The sequence below is a fragment of the Anneissia japonica genome, unplaced genomic scaffold (assembly GCF_011630105.1).
Source record: "Anneissia japonica isolate Jap-2015-1 unplaced genomic scaffold, ASM1163010v1 scaffold2149_len68864_cov123, whole genome shotgun sequence".
Classification (NCBI taxonomy): Eukaryota; Metazoa; Echinodermata; class Crinoidea; order Comatulida; family Comatulidae; genus Anneissia; species Anneissia japonica.
Window position 1 is genome coordinate 52,954 of NW_022684537.1, and position 13,755 is coordinate 66,708.

A 13,755-nucleotide genomic window follows, 5' to 3' on the forward strand; every position below is an offset into this window, starting at 1 on the left:
AATTACCTGGAGAATCCAGTTGGGTTTAAAGTTCTGACGTGTATCTTTTGTATTAACTATTTCTCCTGGGGTTAAATCATCGACAAATTTCCAACGATTTTCAGTAGTGGTTGCTGCATCATTTACCATAACTGTAAATATGTTGGTTCCCAATTTGTTACCCTGGGGACACCACAAGTAATAGTTTTAAGTTCGGAAACATGTCCTTTGAATTTATGAATGGGCCCTAACTATTTCAGCAGTTATGACGAAATATCGTGCACTTTATGATCAAAACATGAAACTTGGCACACATGTACTATGAACCATAACTAATATCTCACGTCAACAGCACCCTCATTCGGCCAGAAATGGTAAATTTCTATTTTTAGCCGTATTCAATATAAAAATGTACTTCAAATCAACCTCAGCTCTTTGTTTATATATTTATTAGGAATTGTTTGGTCTATTAGCGTAAAAATTACAATTAAAAGCGCCCTCCAGTGGTAAAAAAAACTGAAATTTCTATTTTAGTCATATTTATGGCAGTATTCCTTTCAACTTTAAAGTTAGATTTATGCAAAATTTTATGGTATTGAGGAACAAAAGACAACGGTTAATCGAAGATTTTTTTTTTAAACTGTCAACCGGGTGTTCATGGCATTATTGAAAGACATTGGACATTTAAAAAAAAACAAAAAACAAAAAGATCCCATGAAAGCAAAAATCTTTAAATATACCTAGGCATGGTACTTAACCAATCTGCTCAATGTAAAAATAAATACATAACTAAAATAACCCCCAGAAACATACCACAATGAACTTTTTAACATATATTTTACAAAATGTTTTTTTTTAATATAAATGTATACTTTCGATACCAAAATCCCAGGATCATTCAGATAAAATGTATGACAGTATTCAAGTTCAAATTAAGCAGCTTTTTATGGTATAAAAATGACAACGGATAATCAAAAAGTTTTGCAAAACGATTAACCGAAGTTCATGGCATTATTGAAAGACATTCAGAATTTAGAGAAAACACAAAGATGCGTTATCCCATGCAAACCTCAAATTTCCAAGGACAAAACATCTTTTAAAATACATCTTGGCAAGGCACTTTAACAATCAAGTTAAATCAAAAAAGAAATCTCAAGAAGTATGCAACAAAAAAGATGTTACAAATCTGTAACATCTTTTTTACAGATTTTTTAAATGTATAATCCTTTTTTTACAGACATGTAAGAAAACAAATCCCAGACGATTACGACCTTCCTTTCAGCATATTTTTTTAAAAACATTTTTTTTTAACTTGGGGGATTGAGGCAATGCCACAGAAAAAGTATACAGGATCCCAGATCAATCACACTATCCGGACCCGCCGCCAATCCCAGCGACCCAGCACAACCCTCTGTCGCACCGCCCCACTCCACCAACTTTAAAAGCCAATCCATCATGATTTTACACCTGCCTCTATGAAAAAAGAAGATGCCTCATTTTCTACCGTACGTTTTACAGAATGAACAAAATATCATTATTTAAAATCTTAAATACATAAACAAACTCCAGCAATTTAAAACCTATCTTTTGAACTTAAATTTTACAAATACATTTCTTGTTATTCTTTTGATACAAATAAATCCAATGAAAATTCAGATAAAATCTACTATTTTACTCCATTTAGCTGTAAACTTGTACATAGTATTTCTTTCCGTGGCATTATTTCTTTCACCTTTAAAATTTGACAATATTTCAATCTCACCATCTACAGAAGTACGAACTATTGGTTTGACTCTTGACCAATCACTATCTATAGAGAAACACATTATTTGATACTTGCAAAGCTGTTAGGTACACCCCACAACATCAATAAGGTAAGACATACTCAATCAAGATGCTACTTCCAAACTTCCATGCTTTAGTTACATCTCAATTGGATTATTGCAAATGGTGTTCTTAATGGCCTGTCATGAAAACTGCTAAGCAGCCAGACTCATTGATCTGGTTCCTAAGCGTGAGCATATCCCCAACTCTACATCGTCTCCATTGGTTACCCATTCATCTGAGAATTAACTTCAAGATCTTGTTATTTGTATAAAAGTCTCTCCATAAATCATCCCACACTATATCTCCAATCTTACTTCACTGCGTTCTGTCGTTTTCACCTGCTGCTGCCGTCCTCAACAGTCCCATTGGTTACATAAACACTTGCAGCGATCCTTCTGTTATTGATGCTGCTCCAAAGCTTTGGAACCAGCTACTTGAGACTGTACGTGACTCTCCATCTTTGACTGTCTTCAACAATCTTGGCTCATATCCCATCTTTTCACTGTACTTTAATTCTAAACACAATTTTTTTTTCTTTAGGTTTTTGATATTTTTTTGTGCACTTGGGTTGTGGTTAGTTAGCGCACAGGAGAGACGATTTTGTATTACTCGTTATATAAGCATATAACCATTACCTTTAAAATAATAGGTATGTATGCATGTTTTAAAGTTTAGGGTAATTAGCAATTTGTAATTTGATCGTTGTTTTTGTAACATGATCCCATTGATCGAGGCGTCAGCGTCAATACCGGTGATGAATAAAATCGCCTAAAAACACGCTTTATTTTCTGAAAATAACTATTCTGACACTTCCATACAATAAATATGTTTTCAAAATACATACTGTACCAGTATATCGACATATTTCCACCAATTGACCGAAACAATGCATGTGTTGTCAATTACGCTTGAAGCGAGCTTGTGTGTTTACAAAAATGAAAACTAACCCTGAACATGACCGTTGAACTTTTGAATTTTCTATTATCGGTGACTTGCGTCCTTTCCACGTTGAAAAAGATGAGAAAATAAGGAAAATATTGATATAAAGATCGTCATATTATCGTGATTTTTCATATTTTTCTTAATGTTTTTTGACACCACCAAGACTTAATTTTCACACGACTTTGGACGGCTAGGCAGAAAATAATATATTAAAGATTTTACTTCGCGAGGTAGGCAAGCTGTTGACGCTACGGTCCGTAGTGCGGAAAGAGTGACTGAACGCGGCAAAGTGCCTAGGGAATTTAGCCTAGACCCCCTTCGTAAATGTATTTTTATCCTGGCTGCTGGTTCAGGATTCAATAATTTATTTTCAAAATTATTCATAAAAATATTTATAAATATGAAAATCTATGATAGGAAATAATTTATTTTTAAATTATTTATTTTTAAAATAATCTTACAACACTAAAATAACAGGTTATTTAGAAGAATTTTTTAGAATTATCTTTTAATTGGTATTAATCATTATTGTATTAATCCGCCTTTAGAAAACGTTATATTTAACAATATTTCTGACACTTAAAAAATCTGAACTAATTGTTTATTTATTTATTTATTCAAGAATATTTCGAGAGGATGACCCATTCAGCGTGAGCTGATTTTAAGGGGCACTCATTGTATACAAATAATTACGGGTCAATGTTGGCAAAGGAGCAGTGGCGTATCTACGGGTCTTGAAATGGTGGTGCTGATGATAGGAGGGGTGCAAAAGTGAAGTGTTGGCGGGCTCAATGATCAGTTGAGGGGCGCTAATTCGGAAAATAAGGCGATTTTAGGTGATTTTTAACTAATTGGTTGTGATTGGGGGGCGAGGGGGGGTGCGCGAGTAATTTTTTGAGGGGTATGGGTATGGGGTAAGATTCTATTAAGATTCAATTAGGCCTACGAAAGTATTAAATCTCTATCTCTATATAATTAAGCATTTATTTCATTAAATATGTGGAGACTTGTAAAAATATATTGCCTCGACCAACACTGTTCCACTTATAAATATCTTTGGCAGGGGTGGCGCCAACGGGGGTGGGGGCAGGGCCCCCGTCAGGGGGAGCTGCCCCCCACAAAATTATGTGTATTTTCTACATATTAGTAGACTCTTGCACCCCACCCCCGTCGGGCAAATCCTGGCGCCACTCCTGATCTTTGGTAAGACTAGTTTATCTCACTCTCGGGCTATACTCACCTACTTCACAGTTGGCTCCTTTAAATCCTGCCGGACATATGCATACACCAGTTATGTCATCACATACACCGCCATTGTAACACACGGGACAGTCAAGTTCACATGAAGGTGGGTTCCATTTTGGAGAAGGACACGCTTTAATGAGACATTATGCATTAATAAGTTTAAATTACTAGCATAATGATATCTTATCATGATATCTATATTTCATATGACAACCTGTGAAATATGAGAAGATGCAACTAGACTCCATTGTACTAGTGTGTACTATATAGCCAGTCAAATAAAACCTATAAGATTATATTTTCCATTACCTCTAACAATGAGTCTCATTATTCCATGGTTTCCATCTTTTCCATATTCATCTTGATAACATTCATAAACACCGCCATCTTGCTTTCTTACATTTTCAATTTTGATTGTCGAACTTCCGTTCCATTTTGAGATGACGTCACCGTAGTTATGAGTCCATCGTAGATCAGTCATTGGTTGGTTTGTGGTCATAATTATTTCTACGTTCTCTCCTAATCCAACTGTCAATGTTCGTTGTTCAAACGTAATTTTTGCTTTTAAAGTTAAAAAAAAAACGTGTTAATAAGTGCAATAATTAAAAAATATAGCCGACAAATATGGTATAGTGCTGGTTGTGGAACAAGGCTTTTTGGATAAGGACTATAAACCGTAGGCCCAGTATCAATTCAACATTTATTTACTTTCTTTTTAACAGAGATAAATAATACAATGGTTTTTAAATAAATTGAAAATGCACAAAATTGATCATGAAAATTAAAAAGACAAGAGTAAGGAAGATGGCAATACCCGAGGAGATAATAAAAACCAATCTTGTGATGGGACAGCCAGAAAAAAAAGAAGAGAAAAGCAAAAGAGACAGCACAGGACAGAGACAAAAAAGACAAAACACAAAAAAAATCGAAAACAGACCGACAGACCAAAAAAGTGGAAATAGGGAGATATAATTAGTAATAAAAAGTACAAAATTAATAATCAGCAATTAAAAGTGTTTTTTGAATTGGTTAGCAAAAATGTTAATGGAAGATGCATTGACTAAATGAGAGGGTAACGTGCTCCAAAATTTAGGGCCCGAAAATCTAATATTATGCTAGAAATAATTGTTTCTGTGAGTGGGTATACGAATATTGGAGCTATTAAGTGTCTAATTATGAAAGGAGTAATTGGATTTGAAAATGTTACAGAAATGAGTTGGTAAGTGACCGTGATTGGAGGCGTACATAAATAGACATTACTGAAGAGAGTTAATGTCAGCGAATTTTAGAAGATTGAGATTAGAAAATAAAGGAGAAGAATGAGACCACGGTGGAGCGCCAGATATAATCCTGATAGCCTTCTTTCGAATGATTTGAAGTTTACTTAAGTTGGAAGGGTAGGTGTTTCCCCAAACAATGTTGCAGTAACTCAGATAGGGGAGAATAAGATAGCAATAAAGAATACGAAGAACGTTGGGGGGAACATATGAGGATAACCTACAAAAATACCAAGGCTTTAGGATACTTTATCTTGAATTGGCTGAGTTGCTTTTTCCAATTTAATCCACTGTCAAGATAAACCCCTAAGAACTTAGAAAATTGGGTATTTGGAATTTCATGATTATCAATATAAATTTTGAAAATTGAAAGATCGAGATTTTTTGGGGCTTCGAAACAGGATGAAGCTACACTTCTCGTAATTGATTGAAAGTTTGTTGGCGGCAAAATATTGGGAAATGGAAATTAAATTAGAGTTTACAGTATTGAATAAGGAATGGATATTTTTTAGAATATAGAATAGTGGTGTTGTCAGCATAAAGAAAAAAAGAAAGAAGGTTGGAAGACAAGTGAATATCATTAATATATAAAATGAATAGAAGAGGGCCCAATAAGGATCACTGGGGGACACCACAAATTATCTGGCGAAAATTGGAGATGGTGTTAGAATATTTAGTGCACTGTGAACGGTTAGAGAGGTAACTTCGAAAAAGATTAAGGGCTGGACCGCGCATACCATAGTGAGAAAGTTTAAATAAAAGAATATTGTGGCCAATTGTGTCAAATGCTTTGTAGAGGTCAATAAAAATTCCTATAGTATACTGGCTATTCTCAAATGCAACGACAATTTTATTGGTGAGGTCAGTAAGAGCAATGTATTTGTAGCCTTTTCTAAACCCAAATTGACTGTCATAAAGTATATTAAATTTGGTAATAAATTTAAGAGCTTTGTCATAGATAATTTTTTCAAGGGCTTTTGAGAAGACTGATAAGATTGAAATAGGGCGATAGTTTGAAAGTTCAGATTTAGGTGCAGATTTAAAAATTAGTGTAACACAGGCTAGCTTTATTCTGTTAGGAAAGACCCCTTTGGAAATTGAAAGGTTAAAAATATGACATAGGGGTTTAGTGATGAAGTTGACAACATGTTTGATGACTTTGGTATGAAAATTATCAATACCGGGTGATTTATTGACTTTAAATGAGTTTAATATACAGGCCACTTCAGTTTTATTAACAGGGGTAATAAAAATGGAATTAGGTGTAGATTTGGGTAAGAATTTCTTAAAGGATTTGTTAATTTAGGGAATTTTGTTAGCTAAAGTTAGTCCAATTTCAACGAAGTAGTCATTAAATGCAGATGCAATTGTGGCGGGATCCTTAGTTTGTTCGCCATTACAATTGAAATAGGGGTTTGTTTGATTATTGTGGTTTTTTTTATCAGCAGATTTATAGCATTCAAGGTAGACTTGATATCATTTTTGTGTTTAAGGAATAAATTTTGAAGTGGCTAGATTTAGTAATTTTTAATAAGTGATTGGACGAGTGAGGGATATTGAATAGATAGGACATATTAAAAACAGGAAGATGATCACTAATGTCACTGTAGAATAAACCACCAAGATTAGGGCAATCAAACATATTGGTAATAATATTGTCAAGCAGGCTAACAGATGTATTTGTAATACGGGATGGTCTATGAATAAGAGGGAGATAATGATAACTAAAGAATGAATCTACAAAGTAATGGGCATCGTTGCTAGATTCATGTTTAAGGATATCGATGTTGAAGTCACCAAGAACATAGGCATATTTTATTATTTATTTATTGACTGAACACTGTGAAACTGATAAATAAAGGGAGGGAGCTCAATACAGGGTGCCAACAATAATGTTTTACAGATTAGGTTGAATAATTTCGATAAAAACTTACTCACAAATATCGGAATTAAGGTGGAAATCTTTTCGTAAAGAGAACTGAAGGCCATCACGGATATATATGGCTACTCCACCACCATGTTTATGAGATCTGTGGTTAGCAACAAAGTTATAATTAGGAAGCTGGACCAGAGGATTATCGTTTTTGAGCCAAGTCTCACTAATTGAAACTATTTCAAATGGAAACTTAAGGGACATCAGAAACTGTTTAATTTGGTCAATGTTTTTTAAAGGACTTCTAGAGTTGAAATGTTTTGTGGAAAACTGTTTCTTTTGGTATTGACTAAAGATGGGAACTGGCTTGGGTAATAATATTCGGAAGTACTAAACTGGTTAGTATTAAAAAAATTGAAAATCGGGGTCAAAATCAGATGTAAATTGACCATGATTATCTTCAGAGAGAGAAAAAATCTGGTCAGCTAGTCGGTCGGTGTTCGAAGTGTTTACAGGGGGTTGGACATTGAAATGAGACATAAACAATACAGAAAAGGAAGGCCAATCAAAGAAGAAATGGAAAAAAAATCAGTTATTAAATGGTCAGTGAAAAAAAAGCTTTGTTTACTTAAAAGGTCAATGAAATGCAAACCATAAAAGACTCACAAATTGCTTGAAATTCATTGAATAAAGCCCGGTATAAATAGTAAAAATATAAGATATACTACAAGTTATATTAATAGGCACTAAAGGAGCAGACGCATCCTAAAGAATAGAAACAGTATTAATTAAATATATCATATAATAAATATAATGAAGATAATAATAATTGTAAAAATAATGAAAGATAAAGATAATTATACACATCAACAACAATAATAATAATAATAATAATAATAATAATAATAATAACAATAATAACAACAATAACAATAATAATAATAATAATAATGTATTATAAAAAAAAATCAATATCATTAAATCCAAGGTAACGAGATTATATGTACCATTGTATTACAATTAAAAAAAAATGTGTATTGTTAGAGCATCATAATCATGACATTAGACACAATATAGTAATTAAAAGTGGTTAATAATGGCAGGTAGCATAATTGTAACAAATATGATGTAAGAAGGGTCATAATAAGCATTGAACAGAAGCTATAGTAACATAATATGTCATGAATTCCTACTTGGCGTATTTCCGAGCGGTATAGAAATGACTAGGAATCATAAACACATTGAATCATAAACACATTGACATATAAAATATACATACAGCTCACAATGTTGTAACACAACTCTCAAATAAACTTTTATTCTGTATAAACTCCCAACAAGAATCCGGTATCAAAATAACACAATAACATTCACATAAACATGTGTTTCAAAAAGAGCTCCAGAAAGATAAAACTATCAGCTTATATATCCTAGCTGTACAACTCCAGAGCATTCAAGAGCATTCCATAATGCCTAAGTTCCCCATTGATTACCTTACATCATGATTAACCAATTAGGCTTATTTGCCTCTATAGTACCAAAGATTCTAGAAGCTTCCATATATTACTCCTGGATTCTACATGGTGTCATGTGTTCCTAAAATTACCGATGTGGTTTACACTGTTTCTTTGATCAATTAAATGTTATTCTAGAATGTTCTATGTATTAAATATGTTAAAGTAAGGCAAGGAATGGTAATTTATTACACAGTATAATGTCACTATAATAAGAATCGGTAATGATAAGAATCGCATAATAAAAAGAAAATAATAATACTGAATAATAATAATAACAATAATATTAATTAAGTAGATAAAAGTTATGATTATTGCAGGAACAGAGGCATCATGTAAAATTGTAAAAGTATAATAGGATGTCAATGTAGAGAAGATCAACATAATGATAATAATAATACTAATAATAATAATAGATAATAATAATAATAATAATAATAGCAAGTATAATGATAATAAAATAATAATGTTAATAATAAAATAATAAATAGAAAAAAATAATATTAATAACACAAACATAAAAATAATATTAATATTATTGATAAAAACAATTATTAATAAATGCAAGGTGACGACAAATACAACCTTATACCATAATAATCAGAACGTGAAAAAAAAAATCACTCAGATTAAAACATCATTCATTCATGATAATAGGAAACAACAACATAATTAAAATAAAAATTGATAATAATAGGATAAAAATTAAAATGTAATGAAAGTTGTAATAAGCATTGAAGGCTATAATGTTGATCAGTACATTTCAAAACTACGGAGGTCGGATGTTGACCTGATGGCAATCTTTTTCTTGTCTTTCTTCAGTAGGCAATTTATTCTTCGCGTAGTAGGTTCATGCGCAAAAGTGTTAAACTCTCTGTTATGGAGAAGGATGACTTTTTCAGCAATTTCTTGTTGCGAAATACCTCTGCTCGTGTGCGGTAGGTGGAGAATTTTATGATAATCGGACGTGGTTTAGTGCAGGATTTGTTGACCTGGTGTACTTTCTTCCGGCCAAGGCGGTGTGTACGGACAACATCGGTTAGCACAACATCATCACAGATACAAGTTGTTATAACATTTAAAGCTAATGTGTCAGTGTTTTCATTCACGTCTCATGTACTCTGTGTAATAGCAGGCAATTACGCCTACTGTACTGTTCAAAAGAGGTGATGTCCCCCGCTATAAATATTTTGGCTGACCTAGTCAAGAATTGCATCACTTATTGATCTTATAACTACTTTGTTTTCTTAAAGTGTTGATCTTTAGTTTTTGTACTGTCAAGTTACCGTAGTGCCAATAATTAAAAGCAAATTGAGAGTTTTTTTATGAGCGAGTTTAAAACAGGTTGTTAGTTCGTCATGACCTTTGACAAATCTTAATACAACAAATGGTTGAAGAACCCAGTACATCTTTCGAGATGAGTTGGGGTACCCCGGTGTACTAGTTCACTCGGTCCCTGTCGTGGACAGATGAAAGTGCGCCGGTTTACTGGCTGAAGTGACCCTCAGGGGAGGAGAAAGTTATTGAAAAGTGTAACATCTAGTCTCGAGCGCATAGAGACCTGGTTTATTTGCGCTATATAAATTCATCTATTATTATTATTATTATTATTATTATTATTATTATTATTATTATTATTATTATTATTATTATTATTATTATTATTATTTATATTATTATTATTATTATTATTATTTATATTATTATTATTATTATTATTATTATTATTATTATTATACATTGCCAGATATATTTGTTAAAATGAGCAAACGTGTTTAGTTAAAAATGTTTGTCAATAGGCCTATCTATATTTTCCTGATGGCATTTTTTCTTTAACTAACTTATATTATTGTTTTTTATTATTATTTATTATTTATTTAGGCACACAATACATGTGCCAAGGATTGTCAATAGCGAATATATCACTGTCCTACTTGTAGGCGACATTCCCTTACACAAGACAAACATACACAAACTAAATCTCAATATGAAATTTAGGGAGTGGAGTTGTTTTGGTCGTGAGAAAAAATCCTGCAACACTGACAGGAATTGAACCCAGGACCCTTGGATTGGAAGGCAAGCATCTTAACCACCAAGCTATTCATCTCCACTAATTAAATAACTAATGCTAAAGTTCACCACAATATTCTATTCTGTAGGCTTAACGTTTCAAATAATATTATGCGTCCTAGATTATAAAAGGCAGCACTCTGAGACTAACTTTGATGTAATTTATTCAACACAAGCTTTCGCTGGCAGTCAATGCCAGCTTCATCAGGTGAATTATCATAAGATAATTATCTGAAATTTTAATTCACTGGTGGCACTAACGGGCTTCCGTAATTATCTATTAGTCTACTGTATTAATCATCGTCCGAACTCATATTAATTAATCACCATAATAGTATAACTGTATACAGAATGTCGCTCTTACTTTGAAAGATCATTACGTAATTGAAGATTTCAAGACGTAGAAATACTTAGAACTTTTGTCGGGTACGTGCACCCATTTAAATTCTGGAGCATTAGTGTATGGAAACACAGAATAGGCAAAAAAGCTCCAAATGTGGACAAACCAGCAGCGAGCCCAAAATCGTGTACCGTATTCAACTGAATTGCATGATAGGAGTCCAGTGGATTAGGGCGCTGCGTATCGGCTAATGTAGAGAGTGTATTCCCTTTTAGGTATTTAATAATTATTCTATGTCTACCTATTCTTGTACTTCTAGCTTAGACCTATATAATAAACATTACAGTGTACACTAGAGTTGTTTGGGTGTAAACTATATCTAAATTACTAGATAGGGGTCAACTTCAAAGTCCTAGTCATAGGCCTAGGCGAGACTACTTTTGTTAGTTACACTAGGCAAATTGATTAATTATTTCAAATTATATTATAATAAGGAAAGTGTGGTGGCATACAAGGCATCAGTTATGACGCTATTGTAGCTAATGGCATTGCCACAAGGGTGAATGAGAGTAAAAAGGGGCTCGAGAGTTCACCAACCCAACTATAGGTTAAATAGTTCAGGCGGTTTACTTCCTTAGGCGTAGAAGCGGGGCGAATAATACTACTTTCAAACGCTAAAAAAAAATCGGCCCGTAAACAGAAGCAGGGTGTCCTGGAATCTGAACTTATATTATCTTGGGTTAAGACTGAGAAATTAGAAGTGAAGGGCGGAAGTAAAATGAGCAACATGCAAGTTTTCAAGGGCCACTGGGAAAATTAACTAAATATTGTTACCTGCAGGCGTCCATACAGCTTTTAACCAAACGTGAAGTTATAGGCATAATCGTAACAAAACACAGGAATTTTTTTTTCAGTCATAAGTGTGTTCAACTAATGAGTTCGGCACACAATCGATGTTTGTGCAATTTCACCCAACATATATTCATTAAATATCAGGGATGTATAGCCTAAAAACTCCTCACCAGTAAAATCTTGGGTCTACTCATAATAAAAACAAGTCTATGTTTAAGTTTTTATTTCCAATCTGCTAGGTCATATTTAACTGATCTAAGACTTCCAATCTTTTGGCGTTTGTCGATTCTTTGGTAACGGATTTAATTCTAGATCTAGGTGGGGTTCACCCTACTTCACATTGACCCAATGTTATGTTTTGGCCTTCACTTTATTGAAAAAATATTCATCAAATGTTTATAATCCGCTTCACGAGCGAATCACCTCTTGTTATTGTCAGAGATCTTCTTATTATTCTTTATTTCTAACCATATTTTGTGCGCACGATATCTCAAAATTGGCGTGAGGTACGACATGGCAGCTTCAACAAGCATTTGGCTTGAACCGGAATACGATACGATACGTCACAATAAGGTTTTCAGTGTGCTCATTCATGCGTGACGTCATCTACACACAATTTCGCGTTTTTACATTATCGATCATAACCAATGCTGTCATGTAATAAAAAAACAAAAGAAAAAAAAAAGAAAAAAAAAAAACACTCAACTGACAATTTTTTTCAAAATGCACTTTTTCAATGTTTTGCACTTTTGGGGACATAACACACCTTGTAATGTATTCAGATTTTTGGAATTATAACAGAAAATATGAAATTAAAAAACTAAAATATCACTCAACTGCAAGTCAGTGTTACTTTTGTCAGCAAAGACGCACTCAACTGCAAATGTTATGAAAGACATCACTTAACTGGCATTTAATACCTATTATGTAATAGTTTATCACGAGAAACCCACCCAATTGCATAGTGCTGCATGTTTTTATCATTGAGAAAGACGATTGTCTGATGGTATATAACATTTTACAATGTAATCATTATAAACAATATCTTCACTGGTGCACAATATTGGTATTAAGAAAACATTATCTCATGCTTTTTTGGCATTAGTCATACTAGCAAAATATGGATATCGATCTTTTTTTCTGGCAGGGGAACATTTTGGAACCAGCTCCCACTATGTATTAAGGAGGGAAGTTCTTGAAGTTTTTGAAGGATCACCAAAAAAAGCATCTTTTCTTATTTAATTTGTCACTTTTTATTTAATACATTTAGTGTCTAACATCGCTCTGATAGATTATTTTAGGGCACTATTTATTACCTATGATATTATTATTATCTATATTATTAATCCTAACTAACTTATTAACTTTATTATTATCCTATTATTATTATTATTTATTATTATATTTATTGCATACAGTTTAACATATATTGTTATTTCGCTTGATATTCAACTTTACTTGGAAGACAAAATAGGATGAATTTCTTAAAAAGGAATCTATAGAAAACAATTTTTAAAAATAATGAAAGACAAAGAAATAAAAAGAGCATTGTCTGAAAATGCCTAAAAGGCCTCAATTAGACAATAATAAACAGGGTGCTATATTAGACAAAAAAAAAAAATAAAAAAAGAGGCCTAGAAATCAAATTAGGGGGAGTGGAATGTTAGAAGTAGTCAATATAGCCAGATATCCTAATTAATCCGTCCTGGTCACCCTGAGCCCTGTTGACACTTGATTTTTCACCTGGTATACAAATGGCGGCCATTTTTCAAAATGGCCCACAAATTTATCTAAAATGTGCATATAATTGGAACTAAATAAGCTACAGATATGATG

The 13,755-nt window shown here is 32.9% G+C and overlaps 1 protein-coding gene across 1 annotated transcript; it reads right to left on the reverse strand.

Moving 5' to 3' along the window:
- Positions 1-2,175: 2,175 nt before the first annotated feature.
- On the reverse strand, positions 2,176-4,582 carry LOC117106143 (tyrosine-protein kinase receptor Tie-1-like). Its single transcript, XM_033247500.1, has 3 exons — positions 4,303-4,582; positions 3,989-4,123; positions 2,176-2,321 (listed from the first exon to the last, which is right to left on the reverse strand). Exons 1-3 carry the CDS (start codon positions 4,490-4,492, stop codon positions 2,176-2,178), a joined length of 471 nt encoding a protein of 156 aa, XP_033103391.1. The 5' UTR covers positions 4,493-4,582.
- Between the last annotated feature and the right edge of the window lie 9,173 nt (positions 4,583-13,755).

Bases quoted from the DNA above. Each gene is read 5' to 3' on its own strand.
- LOC117106143 (XM_033247500.1), bottom strand. From the start codon at position 4,492: ATGACCACAAACCAACCAATGACTGATCTACGATGGACTCATAACTAC. The intron at 4,124-4,302 runs GTAATGGAAAAT...GTCTCATTAAAG, and splicing joins AATGAGACTCATTGTTAGAG to CGTGTCCTTCTCCAAAATGG. The intron at 2,322-3,988 runs GTGAGTATAGCC...AATTGTGTTTAG, and splicing joins AGGAGCCAACTGTGAAGTAG to AATTAAAGTACAGTGAAAAG.